Source organism: Oncorhynchus clarkii, chromosome 26 (assembly GCF_045791955.1).
Source record: "Oncorhynchus clarkii lewisi isolate Uvic-CL-2024 chromosome 26, UVic_Ocla_1.0, whole genome shotgun sequence".
In the NCBI taxonomy this organism is placed as follows: Eukaryota; Metazoa; Chordata; class Actinopteri; order Salmoniformes; family Salmonidae; genus Oncorhynchus; species Oncorhynchus clarkii.
Window position 1 is genome coordinate 22,834,937 of NC_092172.1, and position 22,262 is coordinate 22,857,198.

The 22,262-nt window shown below is 42.2% G+C and overlaps 1 protein-coding gene across 1 annotated transcript in view; it reads left to right on the forward strand.

Moving 5' to 3' along the window:
* The window catches only part of LOC139384586 (myosin-binding protein C, cardiac-type-like), a 41,277-nt gene that overhangs the window by 145 nt on the left and 18,870 nt on the right, over window positions 1-22,262 (forward strand). The window contains 14 exon segments of the mRNA XM_071129417.1: window positions 9,010-9,063; window positions 9,066-9,170; window positions 9,173-9,325; window positions 11,808-11,936; window positions 12,273-12,350; window positions 12,507-12,655; window positions 12,868-12,985; window positions 13,170-13,218; window positions 14,703-14,766; window positions 16,302-16,461; window positions 16,720-16,852; window positions 17,444-17,568; window positions 17,783-17,888; window positions 19,635-19,801. Of these exon segments, the coding sequence (XP_070985518.1) occupies window positions 9,010-9,063; window positions 9,066-9,170; window positions 9,173-9,325; window positions 11,808-11,936; window positions 12,273-12,350; window positions 12,507-12,655; window positions 12,868-12,985; window positions 13,170-13,218; window positions 14,703-14,766; window positions 16,302-16,461; window positions 16,720-16,852; window positions 17,444-17,568; window positions 17,783-17,888; window positions 19,635-19,801 (1,590 nt within the window).

Sequence of the window (22,262 nt, forward strand, 5' to 3'; positions counted from 1 at the left end):
GCAGCATCTCCAGCTGCTATCTAAAGACGTCACTGGATTTTTTTTAGCCTCCTCTCCCTTTTCCCTCTATAATAACAAATCCCTCCCAACCTGTGGGACTGCTGGGACTTTTGATCACTGATCATCTCATGTCATAGATTCTTGTCTTCACAGTTGCATTTCAGAGAGGGGACATTTGAAAGTTGTTGCTGTTACAAGGGTGAACTTTACTAATGCCTGCCTCTTCAGCTTCATATTAGCTATGTATGTCTTCTGTGCAGTTTTTCTCTCTATTTGATCTATTGAAACTGTAAAGGGAGTGTACAGTGCATTCGAAAAGTATTCAGACCCCTTGACTATTTCCACATTTTGTTATGTTACAGACTTATTATAAAATTGATTAAATAGTTCACACAATACCACATAATTACAAAGCATAATTACAAAGCAAAAACAGATTTTTAGAAGGATTTTCAAATGTATAAAAAATACAAAACTTCAATATTACAGTTACACAAGTATTCAGATCCTTCACTCAGTACTTTCTTGAAGCACCTTTGAAGCATCTCTCTGTACTATGCTCCGTTCATCTTTCCCTCGATCCTGACTAGTCTCCCTGCCACCACCATGCTTCACCGTAGGGGTGGTGACAGGTTTCCTCCAGACGTGATGCTTGGCATTCAGGCCAAAGAGTTCAATCTTGGTTCCATCAGAACAGGTTCCATCTCATGGTCTTAGAGTCCTTAGGTGCCTTTTGGCAAACTTCAAGCGGGCTGTCATATGCCTTTTACTGAGGAATGTCTTCTGTCTGGCTACTCTACCATAAAGGCCTGATTGGTGGAGTGCTACAGAGATGGTTGTCCTTCTGGAAGGTTCTCCCAGCTCCACAGAGGAACACCTCCCTGACCAAGGCACTTCTCCACTGATTGCTCAGCTCTAGGAAGAATCTTGGTGGTTCCAAACTTCTTCCATTTAAAAATGATGGAGGCTACTGTTTTCTTGGGGACCTTAAATGTTGCAGAAATGGTTTGGTACCCGTCCCTAGATCTGTGCCTCGATACATTACTGCCTTGGAGCTCTACGGACAAGGTATGTGCCTTTCCAAATCATGTCCAATCAATTTAATTTACCACAGGTGGACTCTAATCAAGTTTTTAGAAACATCTCAAGGATGATCAATGGAAACAGGATACACCTGAGCCCAATTTCGAGTCTCATGGCAAAGGGTATTAATATTTATGTAAATAAGGCATTTCTGTTTTTAATTAATTGAATCCATTTTAGAATAGGGCTGTTACGTAAAACAATGTGGGAAAATGGAAGAGGTCTGCATACTTTCCGAATGCAATGTACTGGTGGTTACTTCCAAAAAAATAGAGAAGTAACACCCCCTCTTCCTCCTGTGTGAGAAAAGTAACGCTGTCTCCATACTGTGTTTCTTTGACCACACCCTCCTCCATCCTCCAGCCCTTGGGAAAAGGGTCCATGTGCTAAGCAATGCATGTCTTTCAATGTTTTAAAACACATACAGTAGAGGCCAACCCAGTTTTGGTTACAAAGCAGAGCAACAGTAGGATTAACATAAAAGTACAGACCACTTATATACTCCCCATGAACTCATGAAGACAGTTGTCCAACCATCACCCATCATCTCACATTGCAGTGTTTATGCATCACCCTATAAACAAGCCTTTTTTCCCTGTAAAATCTTCTCACAGAATTCTAATTTTCAGAATAATGCACAAATGTGCTGTGGCAGGAGATGTGTAAACAGAGCTACTACATAAACATGGCTAGGTTATATTGAATCCAGCCCACTGTCATTTTATTCTGGATCATTAAGGAGCCTATTGTTACCAAATGAGTCTGCATGGACTTTGCATGTTTACAATCCCCTACATATTGGACAGTGAAGCTAAAACTTAAATTGGCTCTATACTCCAGCATTTTGGATTTGAGATCAAGTGTTTTATATGAAGCGACAGTACAGAATGTCATCTTTTATTTTAGGGTATTTATAATAAAGCCGGAGAAGAAGGCAGATTGTCACGCCCTGGCCTTAGTTATCTTTGTTTTCTTTATTATTTTGGTTAGGTCAGGGTGTGACATGGGGGATTTATATGTTTTGACTTGTCTAGGGGTTTTGTATGTTTATGGGGCTGTTTCCTTTCTAGGTAGTTTTGTATGTTTATGGGGCTGTTTCCTTTCTAGGTCGTTTTGTATGTTTATGGGGCTGTTTCCTGTCTCGGTAAATTGTATGTCTATGGTTGGCTAGATTGGTTCTCAATTAGAGGCAGCTGTCTATCGTTGTCTCTGATTGGGAACCATATTAAGTAACAGTCAGTATCTGGTGTGGCCACCAGCTGCATTAAGTACTGCCGTGCATCTCCTCCTCATGGACTGCACCAGATTTGCCAGTTCTTGCTGTGAGATGTTACCCCACTCACCAAGGAACCTGCAAGTTCCCGGACATTCCTGGGGGGAATGGCCCTAACCCTCACCCTCCGATCGAACAGGTCCCAGGCATGCTCAATGGGATTGAGATCCGGGCTCTTCGCTGGCCATGGCAGAACACTGACATTCCTGTCTTGCAAGAAATCATGCACAGAACGAGCAGTATGGCTGGTGGCATTGACAAGCTGGAGGGTCATATCAGGATGAGCCTGCAGGAAGGGTACCACATGAGGGAGGAGGATGTCTTCCCTGTAATGCACAGCGTTGAGATTGCCTGTAATGACAACAAGCTCAGGCCGATGATGCTGTGACACACCGCCCCAGACCATGACGAACCCTCCACCTCCAAATCGATCCCACTCCAGAGTACAGGCCTCGGTGTAAAGCTCATTCCTTCGACGATAAACGTGAATCTGACCATCACTCCTGGTGAGAGAGAACCCCCTACTCGTCAGTGAAGATCACCTTTTGCCAGTCCTGTCTGGTCCAGCGACTGTGGGTTTGTGCAGATAGGCGACATTGTTGCCGCTGATGTTTGGTGAGGACCTGCCTTTACAACAGGCCTACAAGCCCTCAGTCCTGCCTCTCTCAGCCTATTGCAGACAGTCTGAGCACTGATGGAGGGATTGTGCATTCCTGGTGTAAACTCGGGCAGTTGTTGTTGCCATCCTGTACCTGTCCCGCAGGTGTGATGTTCAGATGTACCGATCCTGTGCAGGTGTTGTTACACGTGGTCTGCCACTGCGAGGACGATCAGCTGTTCATCCTGTCTCCCTGTAGCACTGTCTTAGGCATGTCACAGTACGGACATTGCAGTTTATTGCCCTGACCACATCTGAAGTCCTCATGCCTCCTTGCAGCATACCTAAGGCACGTTCACGCAGATGAGCAGGGACCCTGAGCATCTTTCTTTTGGTGTTTTTTAGAGTCAGTAGAAAGGCCTCTTTGGTGTCCTAAGTTTTCATAACTATGACCTTAATTGCCTATCGTTTATAAGCTGGTGTCTTAACGACCATTCAACATTTGCATTTTCATTCATTGTTTATGGTTCATTAAACAAGCATGGGAAACTTATATTTGAAAGACAGGGTCCTGAAAAAGAGATTTCTTTTTTTGCTGAGTTTATTTTTGTAAATAACAGCTGGTGCACGATATCTAAGGAAGTCTCGAGCTATTGCTCGCCTGTGGTAGAGTATCTCATGATAAGCTGTAGACCACATTATCTACCCAGAGAGTTCATCTGTATTTTTCTTAGCTGTTTACATACCACCACAGACTGAGGCTGGCACAAAGACCAAAATTGAATGAGCTGTATTCCGCCATAAGCAAACAAGAAAACTCTCACCCAGAGGCGGTGCTCCTAGTAGCCGGGGACTTTAATGCAGGGAAACTTAAATCTGTTTTACCAAATTTCTATCAGCATGTTAAATTTGCAACCAGAGGGAAAAAAACTCCACCTTTACTCCACACACAGAGACGCATACAAAGCTCTCCCTCACCCTCCATTTGGCAAATCTGACCATAATTCTATCCTCCTAATTCCTGCTTACAAGCAAAACATTTAAGCAGGACGCAACAGTGACTAGATCAATAAGAAAGTGGTCAGATGAAGCAGATGCTAAGAGCATCAATGACGTCGTCCCCACAGTGACCGTACGTACATACCCCAAACAGAAGCCATGGATTACAGCCAACATCCGCCCTGAGCTAAAGGCTAGAGCTGCCTCTTTCAAGGAGCGGGACTCTAACCCGGAAGCTTATAAGAAATCCCGTTATGCCCATTCTCATCGACGGGGTTGCAGTGAAGCAGGTTGAGAGCTTCAAGTTCCTTGGTGTCCACATCACCAACAAACTAACATGGTCCAAGCACACCAAGACAGTCGTGAAGAGGGCACGACATAACCTATTCCCCCTCAGGAGACTGAAAAGATTTGGCATGGGTCCTCAAAAGTTCTACAGCTGCACCATCGAGAGCATCCTGACCAGTTGCATCACTGCCTGGTATGGCAACTGCTCGGCCTCAGACCGCAAGGCAAAAGAGAGTGTAGTGCGAACGGCCCAGTACATCACTGGGGCCAAGCTTCCTGCCATCCAGGACCTCTATACCAGGCGGTGTCAGAGGAAGGCCCTAAAAATTGTCATAGACTCCAGCCACCCTAGTCATAGACTGTTCTCTCTGCTACCGCACGGTAAGCGGTACCAGAGCGCAAAGTCTAGGTCCAAGAGGCTTCTAAACAGCTTCTACCCCTAAGCCATAAAACTCCTGAACAGCTAATCAAATGGCTACCTGGACTATTTGCATTGCCCCCGACTCTTTTACACCGCTGCTACTCTCTGTTGTTATCATCTATGCATAGTCACTTTAATAACTCTACCCATATGTACATATTCAACTAACCGGTGCCCCAGCACATTGACTCTGTGCCGGTACCCCCCTGTATATTATCTCGCTATTGTTATTTTACTACTGCTCTTTGTTACTTTGATTTCTTATTCTTATCCGTATTTTTTTTTGTTAACTGCATTGTTGGTTAGGGGCTCGTAAATAAGCATTACACTGTAAGATTAGGTATGACGCTACAAGCTTGGAACACCTGTATTTGGGGAGTTTCTCCCATTCTTCTCTGCATATCCTCTCAAACTCTGTCAGGTTAGATGGGGAGTGTCACTTCACAGCTATTTTGAGGTCGCTCCAGAGATGTTCGACATATTGTATTCGGGCATGTGACTAATAACATTTGATTTGATTTGTAGTTTTATACTGTATTATATATATACAGTATACAGATATGATCTGTTTCACCGTTTATGTCACGCCCTGACCTTAGTTATCTTTGTTTTCTTTATTATTTTGGTTAGGTCAGGGTGTGACAAGGGTGGTTTGTTTAGTTTTTGTATGTCTAGGGGTTTCCCTAGTCTAGGTGTTTATATGTCATTGGTTGCCTAGATTGGTTCTCAATCAGAGGCAGCTGTTTATTGTTGTCTCTGATTGGGGACCATATTTAGGTAGGCATATTCCTTGGGTATTTTGTGGGTTGTTTTTCTATGTTTAGTTGCCTGTTCTGCACGAGCCATATAGCTTCACGTTTTGTTGTTTTTTATAGTTTTGTTCAGTGTTCTCTCTTTCATTAAAGAGTTATGTAAGCTTACCACGCTGCGCCTTGGTCTCCTCATTATGATGACCGTGACAGTTTAGAAATGTAAGCTCTTTATGTATCTAGTCCACCCATTTGAAGGTGTCATAAGTATTTGGAACAATTCACTTGATTACGAATAATAATTGCTGAATTATGAATAGTGATGAGTGAGAAAGTTAGAGGCATAAATATCATACCCCCCCAAACAATGTGTAAGGGTTAGCATGTTTTGGGGGCATGATCTTTGTGCATCTGTAACTTTCTCACTCATCATTATTTACGATTCATTCATGATTATCCATAATCATGGTAGCATCCACATTAATGTAGAAGTGGTCAGAAACATATTTTAAAAAATGTAACAATTCATTTTTTTACCATACATTGCTATTGGGCACAACATCATCTGAAACACAACAAAAGCAAACTGCAAATGCATCCAATAAATGTGTACAGTCACAAGCTTGATGTAGTCATTGCGTGCTACGAATATGGAAGCAAATACTAAACTTTTGACAAAATGTTATACACTGCAAGTGATTTTGTACAAATACTTATGACCTTCAAATGGGGGGACTAGGTACATAAAGTAAGTTGATTTCTAAACGGTAAAACATGCATGTATGAAAATACCCCAAAATAAAAGGTGACATTCTGTACTGTCGCCTCATATAAAACATTTGATCTCAAAGTTTTAGCTTCACCGTCCAAATAAATACATAGGGGAGTGTATGTAAGCCTAAGTTCTAAATTCAGAGTGCAGCATCTCATGCACCACTGAGTTCATGTGTAAACATCACTCATGTGCTGATGATCCAGAAATGCCTCACAGGATACCAACCCGACAAATTACTTTCCACTTTTTTGGGTCACATGGAATGCATTGCCATTCACTGTGGAAAGAGCAACTCAACAGATCAGAGGACAATGCAGCCTCCTCCCAGAATCAGTTACTCAGATACAGTATGTCACTAAGACATCTAGTGTTCAAGATCTCCCAAAGTAATTTAGTATTAGCATCAAGACCCTGCTATCAACAGATAATTATTCTGTAAATCAGATTTTTATTGAAGTATCTTTTAAATGTAGAATGAGTCTCTCTACTGATACAAAGATGCTTTGCACTGCAAAGTGGGTTTGAATTCCCCAACTGATGAAGAAATCCTTTGTGGTGAACTATTTGGACTGAAATAAAACAAGAACTAGAAGATACAGGTGAACTATATAAGTTCATTGGGTAAACACTTCCTGGTCCTAATGCTAGCTAGCTGCTTTGCTTGCTTGCTATTTTTCCTTTTCTTTTTACAATAACTGTTATTTCAAATTATGTTTCAACCCTCATATTATATTTTTTCTGATTTACTTTACTTTATATGGAGGAATTGGAGTGAAATGTAATATAAATAGGCCCAATAAATACACTGTTAAGGTTAATGAGGAGATACCAGTCATCACTAGCCTGAAAAAAGAAGCACACTTGGAAGCCCAGCAAAGGTGTAACATTCTTTCTATGCTCGCTTCACAACTAAAATAGTCTCACTAATCCCTCTACTGTGCTACCTGTGTCCCTGTCACTGGGGTCGCCTGCTGAGTGCATTTATTAGTGGGGCACATATGCATTCTGTATTTAAACCCATAGGGTCATCTTGCTCTATGTGGAGGTCATTTCATTCGAGATGTAATGGGCTGATTGGAAACCATTCTCTGGTTAGAGGGTAATAAAACACCTGATACGACTCACAGAGAGGAGAAATGTATTAGACAATAAAAACCTCTCATTAACAACACATTGGATAGCTCTGATAGTAACCCACTGTAATGCAGAGATGATTGCAATGATAAAATCAGCATTTTCCCCTCATCAATCTACACACAATATCCCATAATGACAAAGCAACAGTTATTTATTTTTTTGCAAATGTATTTTAAAAACCAATGGGAATATCACATTTACATAAGTATTCAGATCCATTACTCAGTACCTTGTTGAAGCACCTTTGGCAGCGATTACAGCCTCCAGTCTTCTTGGGTATGACGCTACAAGCTTGGCAGACCTGTATTTGTGGAGTTTCTCCCATTCTTCTCTGCAGATCCTTTCAAGCTCTGTCAGGTTAGATGGGGAGTGTCACATCACAGCTATTTTGAGGTCGCTCCAGAGATGTTCGATTGGGTTCAAATCCGGGCTCTGGCTGGGCCACTCAAGGACATTCAGAGACTTGTCCTGAAGCCACTCCTGCAATTTCTTGGCTGTGTGCTTAGGGCTGTTTTCCTGTTAGAAGGTTAACCTTCGCCCCAGTCAGAGGTCGTGAGCGCTCTGGAGCAGGTTTTCATCAAGGATCTCTCTGTACTTTGCTCCGTTCATCTTTACCTCAATCCTGACGAGTCTCCCAGTCCCTGCCACTGAAAAACATCCACACAGCATGAATCTTCCACCACCATGCTTCACCGTAGGGACGGTGCCAGGTTTCCGCCAGATGTGATGCTTGGAATTCAGGCCAAAGAGTTCAATCTTGGTTTCATCAGACTAGAGAATCTTGTTTCTCATGGTCTTAGAGTCATTTAGGTGCCTTTTGGAAAACTCCAAGCAGGCTGTCATGTGCCTTTTACTGAGGAGTGGCTTCCGTCTGGCCACTCTACCATAGAAGGCCTGATTGGTGGATTGCTGCAGAGATGGTTGTCCTTCTGGAAGGTTCTCCCATCTCCACAGAGGAACTCTGGAGCTCTGTCAGAGTGACCATCGGGTTGTTGGTCACCCGATGGTCCCGATGGGGGTTCCAAACTTCTTCCATTTAAGATTGATGCAGGCCACTGTGTTCTTGGGGACCTTCAATGCTGCTGAAATGTTTTGGTACCCTACCCCAGATCTGTGCCTCGACACAATCTTGTCTCGGAGCTCTACGGACAATTCCTTAGACCTCATGGCTTGATTTTTGCTCTGACATACACGGTCAACTTCTAAAACTTGATTGGAGTCCACCTGTGGCAGATTCAATTGATTGGATATGAATTGGAAAGACACACACCTGGTGTGAAAAGTTTTAGAAACATCTCAAGGATGATCAATGTCGAGTCTCATAGCCAAGGGTCTGCATCCTACAATTTGTTTTATACATTTTCAAACATTTCTAAAAACCTGTTTTCGCTTCGTCATTATGGGGTATTGTGTGTAGATTGATGAGGGGAAAAAATTATTGAATACATTTTAGAATAAGGCTGTAATGTAACAATGTGGAAAAAGGAAAGTGGTCACAATACTTTCTGAATGCACTGTGTACCCTTATTTGTAATTTGTCTGGAGAGCTTCCTTTTGATAATGGAACTGCTATGGTGTATCATCATAGTGCACTTCAAAGGTTTTACATCACAATTTACTGCAAAAATCCATGACAAACTGGGCATCTTAAACGGAATTCTTTCATTCTGACCCATCCCTCTCGAGTCTCAACATTTGCCAAGAAACCAAAGACTCAGGTGGCAGAAGAAGGGGAAACAGTGGTTTTGAGACAGAGACAGGGAAGCCTGATGCGAAGGTGAGAAGGCAGAGCAACACAAAGGACCTTGCCTCTGGCGACAAGTATGTGATCAAGGCAGATGGAAACAAGCGCTTACCATCCAAGCAGTCACCAAGGAGGACGGCACTGCCTATGCAGTGATTGCCGGTGGGTCAAAAGTCAAGTTTGACCTTAAGGTGAAAGAGAAAGAAGTCATGGAGGAAGTCAAATTGGAAGTGAAGGAGGAAGTGAAGGAGAAGGAAGGTGGGAGTCTGTTAGGGTGTAGATCTTTTTCCAGAGCCATACTCACCTATGAGCCCAGTGTGAGGAGCACCGAGCACAGAGGCCACCAAACACCATAAACATGTGTTTTGAACACTGAGCACTGTTTGTTGCACTGGTTGTTATCACCTCAATCACAGTCTGTTTTAGACAATTACTCAATATGTTTCATTTCATCAAGCACAGAGCACAGTGTGTACTGTAACATTACCTTCATAGTTGACCACACAGCAACCCTTTCAGCCTGGCAGTAGGAGCTGTGTGTGGTTTGATAAAATGCCTGGGGTCAGAGAGAGAGAGTGGCTGTGGAGAGCTCAGACTTGGAGCAGCTCCAGCCTGTCCAGGGCTGCTGTGATTCACATAAAACCCTCCCTGATGACCTTCACCCTGGCCTGACACAAACAGATTGTTTCCTCGTGAGTAACCACAGCAGCAAGTGCTCAGGATAGATATCCACAAGAGGCATCTGACAGGAGATAACACAGTGCACATGGAAACTTGATCCGTTCAAAGTTGATAAATGGAAATATTTGCAAGATAAGCTTAGACAAATGTGTAAAATAGGGACCTTGTAATAGTGGTAAGGGCAGAAATGTTGCTAGAGGCAGTCAGGTTCAGGTGCAGAAGTTATGCTTTAATTTATGTCAATGGTGATCCAGACATTCAATTGACAATATTGACAAAGTAATCCAAAATAGATCTTTCAAAACTTCTCATAACACTTATAATGAAAAAGAAAATGCCTTGAGGCAGGCAAATATGTCTACTCCAGACTCAAGTTAGGGTATAACAGACTCACATCAGCCTCCTAACAATTACCGAAACTGTCCCCCAAAAAATAGAATAAACAAACAGGCTATTCTCTTAGCTCCCCCTGGGACATACCTCTGTCAAAATGATAGTTCACCCATAACTGGTCATGTAAAATGCATATTCATTAATTAGCCTACAGTGTGGAATAATAGTCTAAAGCAGACATAATAATCATCAGAACTTATTTAATTCACAGTTGAATCCTTCATAATATTGACGTCCTCGCAGGAAGGCCACCTACAACTATTAGAACGCACCCGCACACAAATACATTACAGATAGGCCCACTCAGAGCCATCTACCAAAAGATTGTCTATTATATTGACAAGATAGTTGATTGACCGCTCCAACAATGGAAATACATGTCCTTTAAAGATGGAAGGCAGGCAGGCAGGAAGAGGTGAGATCAGGTGGAACCATTCTAGCCAATGAGAGGGAAGATACTTGTATGAACAACAGGCCATAGAGATATACTGTATATCTGTGCCATTATAGCGTCTGTGACCATCTGGGCAGTGCCATTGAGGCTGTCTCCATTTTAAAGTAAACCATTTTCTTCTTCTTTATTGGCTGATTGCTCCCAACTCTTAGGAATCCCCACCTAGTTGACAAATTTAAAATGGTGGAACCCTCAATGGCCATGTTAAAACGGGTTATATCCATGATGAGTCCTCTATCTATCTCTATGACAACAGGCACAACTGATATAAAGTTGTTTTTTTCAAAGTTGCCGAAATGCCACGTGCATTCACTCATATTAGTGCATTCGTAACGCATTCGTAACAACCTAACCATTACGGAACTTCTATTCAATCAAATAAGCCTCACGTAGCAAATGAGCAATTCCATTTTTTGTTAACCAAATTCAACACTCTCTCATTGACTACTGCACATTTGAAACAGATGGGGAGCGCCATGGACAAACAGCTAACAAACACTTTTTATGGAAATAAAATTATCTCTTGCCTTGTGAGTCTTGCAAAAGTCCATATGCGCTATAAACATTGTGCCCACTCAGAGGTGAAGAAATAGTCAATGAAATGCAACAACATATCGTAGGCATACCAAACATTAATCAAAATGTGTGCAATGTTGCAAAAAACGGTAAGGGAATTACATTTTGTAACGCTAGCAATTACTGTACGTTTATATGTAACATAGATTTAACAAACATGTTTATCAATTTGGGAAACAAAGCGCTCTCAACAAAGCGCTCTCAAATGTTAAGACATTTTATTTTCATTTTAAGACATTTAGAGAACATGTGCAAAGGCTAAGCTTCACCACAAAATGTAACCCCTCGAGCATCCCATTGGTTCCTGCATGATGCCCCCCCTCGATCATCTCATTGGTTCCTGCATGAATGCCTCCCCCCAAGCATGCCATCTTCCTGCTTGTGTGACACTTTTGATATTGTGGATTTCACAGGATTGTCTATGCAATTAAAATGTGAGTCAAGTGGAATTAAATTATTATCTGAGTTTTTCGGGGGTCCACCACCAAAGAACACCCAGCCAACTTGTCACAACTGTGGAATGCAACTCAGGATTCGGAAGGTGTTCCTAATGTTTTGTAGACTCAGTGTGTGTGGCCTACAGTCCGAGAAACATTCAGTTGTATGAGTCTCTCATGGTAAATTCTTTGTTACCAGAGGAAGCCCACGGTGGGGACACAGCAGCTCCAGATCCAGCTGCTACAGACACTTTAGCTCCAGCGGAGGCCCCAGCCCCAGCAGAGACACCTGCAGCAGCGGACACTACACCAGCAGCACCTCAGCCAGGTGCCAATATACAGCCACATGACACTCCAGGATTTGATGGTTAGACCAATGTTTACAGATTGTTTCCACCGATCCTTTGAGCTACTGGATACACGCTTGTGGTGATGTTGTAGGGTCACAATGCATGACAATGGAGACATTGTGAGATACTTCACTGACAAACTTGTGCACTGCACTTGCCAGTATCACAATTTAGCTTTATATCAGCCTTCACAGAGCTTCTGTGTAGAAAACCCCCCAACAAAAAACAGATGGTATAACTATCCTTGGTAGTTTACTTGCTCCCGGCTTCTCCCTTGCTTTGTCCTGTTTAACATTTTCCTGTTCCCTTCTCAGAAAGTCAAGCCCCTGACACGAAGACAGACCTCACTGGCCTGTTTACAGAGAAACCCCAGAGTGGGGAGGTCGCTGTGGGTGAGTGACACCATTACATTTGAGTAATTTAGCAGACTCTCTCCTCCAGAGCAACTTAGTGAGGAACAGCACCCCAGAGATCATAACCATTCATGCAAGCCATTCATAAAGATGTTATGGGCATGTCAAGGCATGTTTCCCTACTGTTGTGTCCAGGTGAGAACATTAATTTTGTGGCTAAAGTGAATGCTGCTTCACTGCTGAAGAAGCCCACCATCAAGTGGTTTAAGGGGAAGTGGATGGACCTGGCTAGCAAGTCTGGAAAGAACCTGCAGCTCAAGGAGCTTTATGATCGTAACTCTAAGGTTAGACTTTTGTCCCATACATGAGCATGTTACATACTGTTGTCACCAATGTACAGTTCTGAACATCATGATACAAGAAGAGGTTGGACACTGCAATGAGCTGTTAAAAGTTGTTCAGGAAAGTCCTAGAGATTGCCTTGCAAAAGACTTCAGAGGTTTTATGGTTTTGGCTGACATTATTATTACCAGGAATTTTGTACCTTTGTTTTCAGGTCTACACCTTTGAGATGCAGATCATTGCAGCCAAGCCCAGCTTCGCTGGAGCTTACAGGTGTGAGGTGTCATCCCGGGACAAGTTTGACAGCTGCAACTTTGACCTAACTGTGCATGGTGGGTGCCCTCACACAATACAATCACTTGGGGCAGTTTAACAGAAACTACAATTGTTCTTATTTTCTCCTTAGTGCCTTTCCTTGCTAAAGCATACAGTAAATATCAGTTATTGTTTTATAGTACCTGTGGTATAAAAATCAATGATAGAGAAGAGATAACTGATTATTCTATCATGTTTCAGAGGCCCGGGCTGTGGAAGGGTTTGACATCAGGGCAGCTTTCAGGCGCACGTAAGCTAAGAAAAAAAGTATCTGTGTGTGTGTGTGTGTGTGTGTGTGTGTGTGTGTGTGTGTTTGTCACTGGAGTTTGGTGGCACCTTAATTGGTGAGAACTGGCTCAAGGTAATGGATGGAGCTGAATAAATGGAATGGTATCAAATATATCAAACACATGGTTTAATGCCATTCCATTCTCTCTGTTCCAGCCATTATTATGAGCCATCCCCCCCCTCAGCAGCCTCTACTCATGTGTGTTTGTTCGTGTGTGTGCGTGAGAGAAAGTGAGAAGGATTGAAGGAAAAGTATATCAAGTTGTTATTTAGCAAGCTGTATCAACAAAACAACACAAATCAACTTTATACAATGGTATTATCTAAAGCATTTTTAGACAGCCCCAAACTAGCAGTCTGTGGATATTGTTGGATGGTTATTTAAATGCTCTTTTTTGTATACATTATGTGCCAATACATAATAAGTAAATGGGGTGTAATAGTATCTTTACAGTCCTTTGGATATGTGAGAGAAATCACTATCTGGCAATGCCAACTTGTCAGGAGTGGAGCTACTAGGAAGACAAGTGTACCATCAGGAAGGTAGTGACGGTTTGCTGCAACTTGGGGGTTCATATCCAAACACTGGGGCCTCTGATTACCAAAAAGACTTCAGGGAAAGCTTTTCAGTCCCTCTTTTTCTCTGCTTTCCTTTTGGGTCAAACAGAGCCAGTTTATGGAAATATGTAACTTCCTTGCTGAATTTTGAGAAGACTGCCATGGTGTGAAAGAGACAAGGTTTGACCTAACTCATCTTTTAAAGAGACCACCATAGATGTTAAATACACTGGGTCATCCTTTAGCTTGACAGCTTGAACACTGTCAACTTTGACAGAACCAGCTTCTGGTTTGGAGGTGAGAGAGTACAATAGGCTGGGTTAACAAGCAGCTTAACAGCACACCAACTTTATATGTCACTCAAACTCTCTCTCTGATCTACCACGGGGTCTTTATCAAAACAGCGGAGCCAGCTGCCCAAATAGTGAGCCGACGTAGTGAGTTTTGGTCTTGCCCCTGGTTTGATGGTATTGAAAGTGCCAGGATGTGTTAAGACACACAGGCTTTTCTGTGGCACTGGTTCTCCAGGGCTGTCGGATGAGAGATATCACTGGAGGAAGTCACCGCCGTGTGTTGTAATTCTACCACATAAACCACCAGGCCCTCATTTAATCCTGATCGCTCCAGAGATCAGAGGGAGGAGACGAACACTTCCAGCCACATTTAAAACGGCTGTCCTCTCCCTGAGATCCCTCATCACATTGATCAGTGTGGAATACAGATTTCATGGGGATTTTGATTTTGGCATCATTCGTGGGGGACAACATGTTTGCTGTTGTTTTCAAGGGTGCTGCTCATCTCTTATGGTGATGATGATAACCAAACTGTCAGAATACATTGCTTTGATAGGGTACTGACATTGTGTTATTGGCGCTGATATTTCTACAGCAGTGTGGATGGAAGTGAGGAAGCAGGAGAGTTGGACTTCAGTGCCTTGTTGAAGAAAAGGTGAGTGAATTATCTCTGATTATTTCAGAACAAAAAGTTGAGTAACATCATTATTTTCCAAATCAGTAAGCTTGTTTCTCTTGGGCATGTTATCTCACTGTGTCCATCTCTCTTTGTCCCCCCCCCCCCCTATACAGAGAGTAAGTGACTACTACTAGTTTACCCAACAGATTGGATTAATGGACATGTTTTCCCAGTTATTTTTTCACTAACCTGAATTCAGGTCAGTCTTGCTGCCTACTCACAATGCATCTTGAGTCCTCCTGCTAATCTCACACTGGTCCCAAACTACTTTTGCCTAGCACACTCACATACCTCATGCCCTGTAGAAGACTGTCACTTCTACCACACAAGCTAGAACACATTACACTATTAGATAAAAAGGTTCCAAAACAGTTCTTTGGCTGTCCCCATAGGAGAACCATTTTTGGGTCCAGGTAAAACCCTTTTCGATCCAGGTAAAACCCTTTTGGATTCCTTGTAGAACCCTCTGTGGAGAGTGTTATATATGAATCCAAAAGGGTTCTCTCTGGAACCAAATAGGGTTCTTCAAAGGGTTCTCTTACGGGGACAGCAAAAGGACCCTTTTAGGTTGTAGATGGCACATTTTCTTCTAAGAGTGCAGGAGATTTAGCACACATTTGAATGCAATAGAAGCTTTCACAACACTTTGTGGTCTGCATCTCTTTCTTCCCTATGCGTGTCACTGCATCATCACAATGAGTCATCACTGACTCTCCAGACCTTCCTTCGATATCCAGTCACAACTCCGCCTGTTTTCAAAGCAATGGTTTATTTCCGCCCCATCACACACAAACATTGTTCCATCTCACTCAATGTCAAACCCATCTCCTAGTCTAGTGGATTTCATGCCCTGGCATTTACCTTGATGTCATGCATTGACCTATACTGGCAAGCACATTGTTTTAGGGTCTCTTGTTTGTTGAAAATGTGAATGTTTTTTTCTGAATTCATAATGCAGTATAAATTATTTTGATTTGATGTTCTATATAATTCTGATTAATCGGAATTCATTTTCAATATTTTACAATAGCTATGACACTTTTCTGTATGTCTGCAGACTATTGCAGCAGAAATGATATTTGTTTTAGTTGTTGCGCTTGTTTGCGGTCTTCATGGGTGGGTTCTAGGGTGCTATAATTTGATTTTGGGTACTGCAATGTATATTTAATGTGTGTATTAATCTGTTTGGTTTGTCGCTTGGGTTCTGCTTCGGAATGAGTGCAGCAGTTTTTTTAAAGGTTCACCAGGTCATCGGTAAGAAACAATTGTTGTCGATGTAATAATATGCTTTCTGACTGTTATGTGAAGACTGCAATGAGTTTTTGAGTGAAACCTGAATGCAAATGTGACTTAGAAAATTGTAATGGAAAATTGCAAGTAATGAAGAAAATGTATAAGTAGGCCTATTGAGCATGGATAGACCTAACTGTTACTGTGCATGGTCGGTAATGTATGGCTTCAGACAGTGGCTTACCTTGTCCCCTTGTCCCCTCTTTCTGTGCCAGTGCCTCTAAGTCCAAAGTCAAAAATGAGCCTGATGAGGATGTATGGGAAATCCTCCAGAAGGCTCCAGCCAGTGAGTATGAGAAGATCGCCTTCCAGTATGGCATAACAGACCTGCGTGGGATGTTGAAGAGGCTGAAGAAGATGAAGAAGGAGGAAAAGAAGAGTGAAGGTTGGTATCTCTATCTTTGTGAAACCAACACTTATCCTTCAGCTCATACATTATGCATCCTGAGATTGAACCCGTCCTAAAATGGACACCGCAAATACCCATTTAGGTGCTCATCCCTTCAGTCATCCCTCCATGGAAGCCTCCATTGTAGAAGCTAGCTACTGTATCTGTATTTACAGCTAAATGTTACCTCTGCAGATCAGTATTGTTAACTATAGGAAAAGTAATTGCTCACGTGTCTGTGTCTCCAAACCCCAGCTTTCCTAAAGAAGCTGGACCCTGCCTACCAGGTAGAAAAAGGGCATAAAATGAAACTATGCATTGAGGTGGCCAATGAAGACGTAGATGTAAAATGGCTGAAGAATGGGCAAGAGATTCAATCAACTGGAAGGTAGCCATCAGCAGAGAGGGTTTTCTGAGCTTGCATTCAATTAGAATGAATTACTGATGTACCATCTCTTACAAATGTGTGTACAACACATGCTTATTCAGCAACTCAACAATACAATTAGCTATCTCTCAGATTGCTATATTATGTCATGCTAACGTTCCTCTTCTCTCCCCCGACACAACACATGGATGGACTGTGCTGATCTTGCTGACCTTTCATGAACAGCAAGTAAGTACTTTCATCTTGTCAAGCAACACATCTGAGATTGTTTTGCTAGGTACGGACAGTAGCAAAGGGCTGAAATAAGCTAGACAGGAATACGACTGTCAACCATTGTAAATATGGAAGCTTTTTGGGGTCTCCACACTGCTGTCTACTCTGAAAACATGATGATGACTGATGTTAAACTGTTATGCTATCAACCAATTTACCAACTATCTATACAATGTATCATCAACAGGAAGAGTGTTACACAGAAGGCTATTGTGGTTTGAATGTTGTCTATATCTGTCAATAAGGAACATTTATTTTATTATGAAAGGTGCTGGTGAATAATTGAGTGGATAATGAAGGTTCTTGTCCATCTACCAGGTACATCTTTGAGAGTGTTGGCAACAAGCGATACCTCACCATCAACCACTGCTCACTGTCAGACGATGCCACATACACTTGTGTGGTCGGAGATGAGAAGTGCACCACAGAGCTCTTTGTCAAAGGTGCATGTGAGACAACTGAAAGTGGACAATCAACGGTCCAACATCAATGTTTCGTTTGTACACCAGTTTGAATGCATTTCATACTGACATTATATTTGTGCCTGCGTGATGCCTAAGGTAGCATCATAACACAACAAGGGAAATATGATTATTTGCTAAAGTGCCTGGTGGTATAATGGTGGTTCTTACTGTTTCTTTCTCTGTGTGTCTGCAGAGCCTCCTGTCACTATTACAAGTCATCTGGAGGACCAGATGGTCATGAAGGGTGAGCGGGTGGAGTTAGAGTGTGAGGTGTCAGAAGAAGGGGCTACTGTCAAATGGTAAGACGTTCCCTCAACCCACAAATCAAACTCAAACACTTCCATACCATAGAAGGTGTGAGGAGGTTAACAATGGGTGCCATACCAGACAGTATTTTAAGATTTACAAAGTGCCAAGTCCCTGACCGAGGACATCAAAAGCATGGTCTGGCATACTGTTCACATTACGTCACTTCACAACAACTCGGATAGACACAACAGATGGCTGTAATAACTAATATGGTGACATTGTGGTACATTAGGTTTCATATAGGAAATAGCTGTATTTTGTGTTTCCCTTGTTAGAATTAATCCACACATCAGATATTGGTTTGAGGATAACATTATTCTGGTTGTAAGGGTTGAAACAGATGTAGTTTTTGAGTCTGCGCTGCATGGTGCACATTCCTCACATGTCCGGTAGATGGCATTTGTGTCGCTCATGGCTTTAACGTGTTAGTCACCCCCAGGCTGCTGACCTTCCTGTCACAGTGTCTCAGGTACAGTGTCTCTGCCAAAGGGCTGGGCTATATATTACAGTGTCTCTGCCAAAGGGCTGGGCTATATATTACAGTGTCTCTGCCAAAGGGCTGGGCTATATATTACAGTGTCTCTGTCACAGTGTCTCAGGTACAGTGTCTCTGCCAAAGGGCTGGGCTATATATTACAGTGTCTCTGTCACAGTGTCTCTGCCAAAGGGCTGGGCTATATATTACAGTGTCTCTGTCACAGTGTCTCAGGTACAGTGTCTCTGCCAAAGGGCTGGGCTATATATTACAGTGTCTCTGCCAAAGAGCTGGGCTATATATTACAGTGTCTCTGTCAAAGGTCTGGGCTATATATTATAGTGTCTCTGTCAAAGGGCTGGGCTATATATTACAGTGTCTCTGTCACAGTGTCTCAGTCACAGTGTCTCTGCCAAAGGGCTGGGCTATATATTACAGTGTCTCTGCCACATTGTCTCTGCCACAATGTCTCTGTCACAATGTCTCTGTCACAGGGTCTCTGTCACAGTGTCTCAGGTACAGTGTCTCTGCCAAAGGGCTGGGCTATATATTACAGTGTCTCTGCCACATTGTCTCTGCCACAATGTCTCTGTCACAGGGTCTCTTCCACAGGGTCTCTGCCACAGGGTCTCTGCCACAGTATCTCAGTCACAGTATATCTGCCACAGGGCTAGGCTGGATATCACAACATGCAGTAAATTATCAGCCACATGAAAGGTCACACAGGGCTGTTAGCACGTCCCCTGTCCTTTAGCGGGAAAGCAATTGTGAATTATGGTCACCCATCCAAAATACAACATTGTGCTGTTCCTGGAATTGCGCCTAACCATGGGCACATAAATAAATATCTATCCGCCAATTTGTTTCTTTGGGCAAACATACAGTATCAGATTGCAATGATACCACTGTTAATTAATACCTGTGCAACTGTGCCTTCATTGGTGAAAATTAAATAGTTGTGGTAAAGTGATGACCATTCAGAAAAGTGACTTAGAGAACATTTGTCAGTGCCGATTTGTAATGCAAAATGGCTGACAGTGTTACATCGGCAACTCTGTAACACATTCACTAGATACTGTCTAACATAACCTCAAATCAAAGCTGTTATAGTGACACCTCTGACTGTTTATAAAGTCTTTATATAGTGTTGCTTAATATATATATACATAGAAATGTTGATGTAGAAATGTAGATTCAATTAATCAGACAATAATGGAGAATTTGAGACTGCTAGTGCTCATGTGGTGCTCCGTCTATGCAGGGAGAAAGATGGTGTGGAGCTGACAAGGGATGAGTCCTTCAAGTACCGCTTCAAGAAAGATGGGCGCAAGCACGTCCTCATCATTAATGAGGCAACTAAGGAGGACTGTGGCCACTACACAGTTAAAACCAATGGCGGTGAATCTATGGCTGAACTCATGGTGTCGGGTAAGTGCTTACGTCAGACAACAGAACAGATTGAAATACATCTCTGCTCAACAATGTTGAACATGATAGCTAGTATCCGGGGGTCCAACCACCTGCAGTCCATAAAGCATGTCCAGTTTAAAGACAGACAAAGCAATCTTTGAACTATAGTACTGGGCTGAAGATTAAAAAAACAAAAAAACAATGTGAATCATCTTCCTCACCCTTCACCGAGACACAGCCTACTCTTATGTTCCTGTCACTCCAAGCAAGCCCCTGTTCTGCCTAACCTTGAAACATAGCTGCCCATGCCATCAAACATGTCACTATGTCAAGGTTACAGCACAAACACAAGTCTGTCGAAATACCAGCTAAAGTTAGAAGACATGGCCCATATATTTTATCTGAAGGGTACAGGCTGGCGCAGGTGACCTTCAATTGTCTATATGTGTCTTTGTCTCTGTCTCTGTCTCTCTCTCTCTCTCTCTCGCACTCTCTCTGTCTCTCTGTATGGGTTCTGTCTCTCTCTGTTTTCTCTCTCTGTTTTCTCTGTGTTCTCTCTCTCTCTCTCTCTCTCTCTCTCTCTCTCTCTCTCTCTATATATATATATATATATATATATATATGTATATTCTGTCCTGTTGTACTGCATGTTTAATTTCTTCTGTATATCTAATTATATGCCTATGCAAATAGGTGTATATTTATAGGAATATTCAAAAAAGATAGGGAATACAGCAAACTACAAATGTTGTCCTATTCCAGCGAGCATAGAGAATCAACCCACAGGAGACGTGGTAGAGACGTTGGATGATGACCATTCAATGAAAACGAACGTAGGAGAAAATCTAAACCAACATAGGACAAAAGTTAAATAACAACATTAATTTAAACCATTACGTGATTGAACAACAACCATCAATTAACAACATCACTTCAGCATTTTCAACTGTGACAGAACCTTAGCCATGTCATTATGACATCTAAAAACACCCATTCTCCACCATCTCTTAACTAAACATCAGTTTAAGTTTTACAATCCTAACATGGCCATAAATGCTCTGTCATTGATGTCAAGAGCTGCAGAGTGCAGACATTGGTTTTGCTGTCCTAAAGTTAGACCTGCAATTTTTGGGGGAACATTTTGGATGTAGATGTACAGTACCAGTCAAAAGTTTGGACACACCTACTCCTTCATGGGTATTTCTATATTTTTACCATTTTAGAATAATAGAATAGAATAATAATAGTTAAACAAATCCAAATATATTTTATATTTGAGATTCTTCAAAGTTGCCACCCTTTGCCTTGATGACAGCTTTACACGCTCTTGGCATTCTCTCAACCAGCTTCACCTGGAATGCTTTTCCAACAGTCTTGAAGAGTTCCCACATATGCTGAGTACTTGTTGGCTGCTTTTCCTTCGCTCTGCGGTCCAACTCATCCCAAACCATCTCAATTGGGTTGATGTCAGGTGATTGTGGAGGCCAGGTCATCTGATGCAGCACTCCATCACTCTCCTTCTTGGTCAAATAGCCTTTTTTGGTTACTACATAATTCCAAAATGCGTTATTTCATAGTTTTGATGTTTTCACTATTATTCTACAATGTAGAAAATAGTAAACAATAAAGAAAAACCCTTGAGTGTGTAGATGTGTCCAAACCTTTGACTGGTACTGTCTATAAACAGACATGTATGTTTGTATATATACTTTTATTAAACCAAAACAAATTCAAATCACATTTTGTTTTCCACATGGGCCAAGTACAAATACAACCTTATCATAAAATGCTTACTTAGGAGCCATTTAACAACAATGCAGGGTTTTTTAAAAATGAAGTAAGAATTTTCTGCTACATGGACAAAAGGAAAAATAATAACACAATAAAATAACTGTAATGAGGCTATATACAAGGGGTACCGGTACTGAGTAAATGTCCAGGAGTACGGGTTAGTCGCGGAATTGAGGTAATATGTACAGTACATGTAGATAGGGATAATAAACAGAGAGCAGCAGCAGCGTATGTGGAGTGTGGTGGAATGTGAATGTATGTCTGTGTGTGTGTGTGGCGTCAATATGCATGTGTGTGTGTGTGTTTTCTGTGTGTGTCCGTGTGTGTGTGTTGCAGTGTGCTCCTGTATAATTTTTTGAGGGTCTGAGGACCCATGCAAATCTTTTCAGTCTCCTGAGGGGAAATATGAGTTATTGTGCCCTCTTCACAACTGTCTTGGTGTGTCTGGACCATGATAGTTTCTTAGTGATGTGGATACGAGGGAACTTGAAGCTCTCGACCCGCTCCACTACAGCCCCGTCGATGTGATTGGGGGAGTGCTTGGCCCTTATTTTCCTGTAGTTCACAATCAGCTCCTTTGTCTTGCTCACGTTGGGGAAGAGGTTGCCAGGTCTCTGACCTCCTCTCTGTAGTCTGTTTCGTTGTTGGTGAACAGCCCTACTTCTGTTGTGTCTTCGGCAAACTTAAT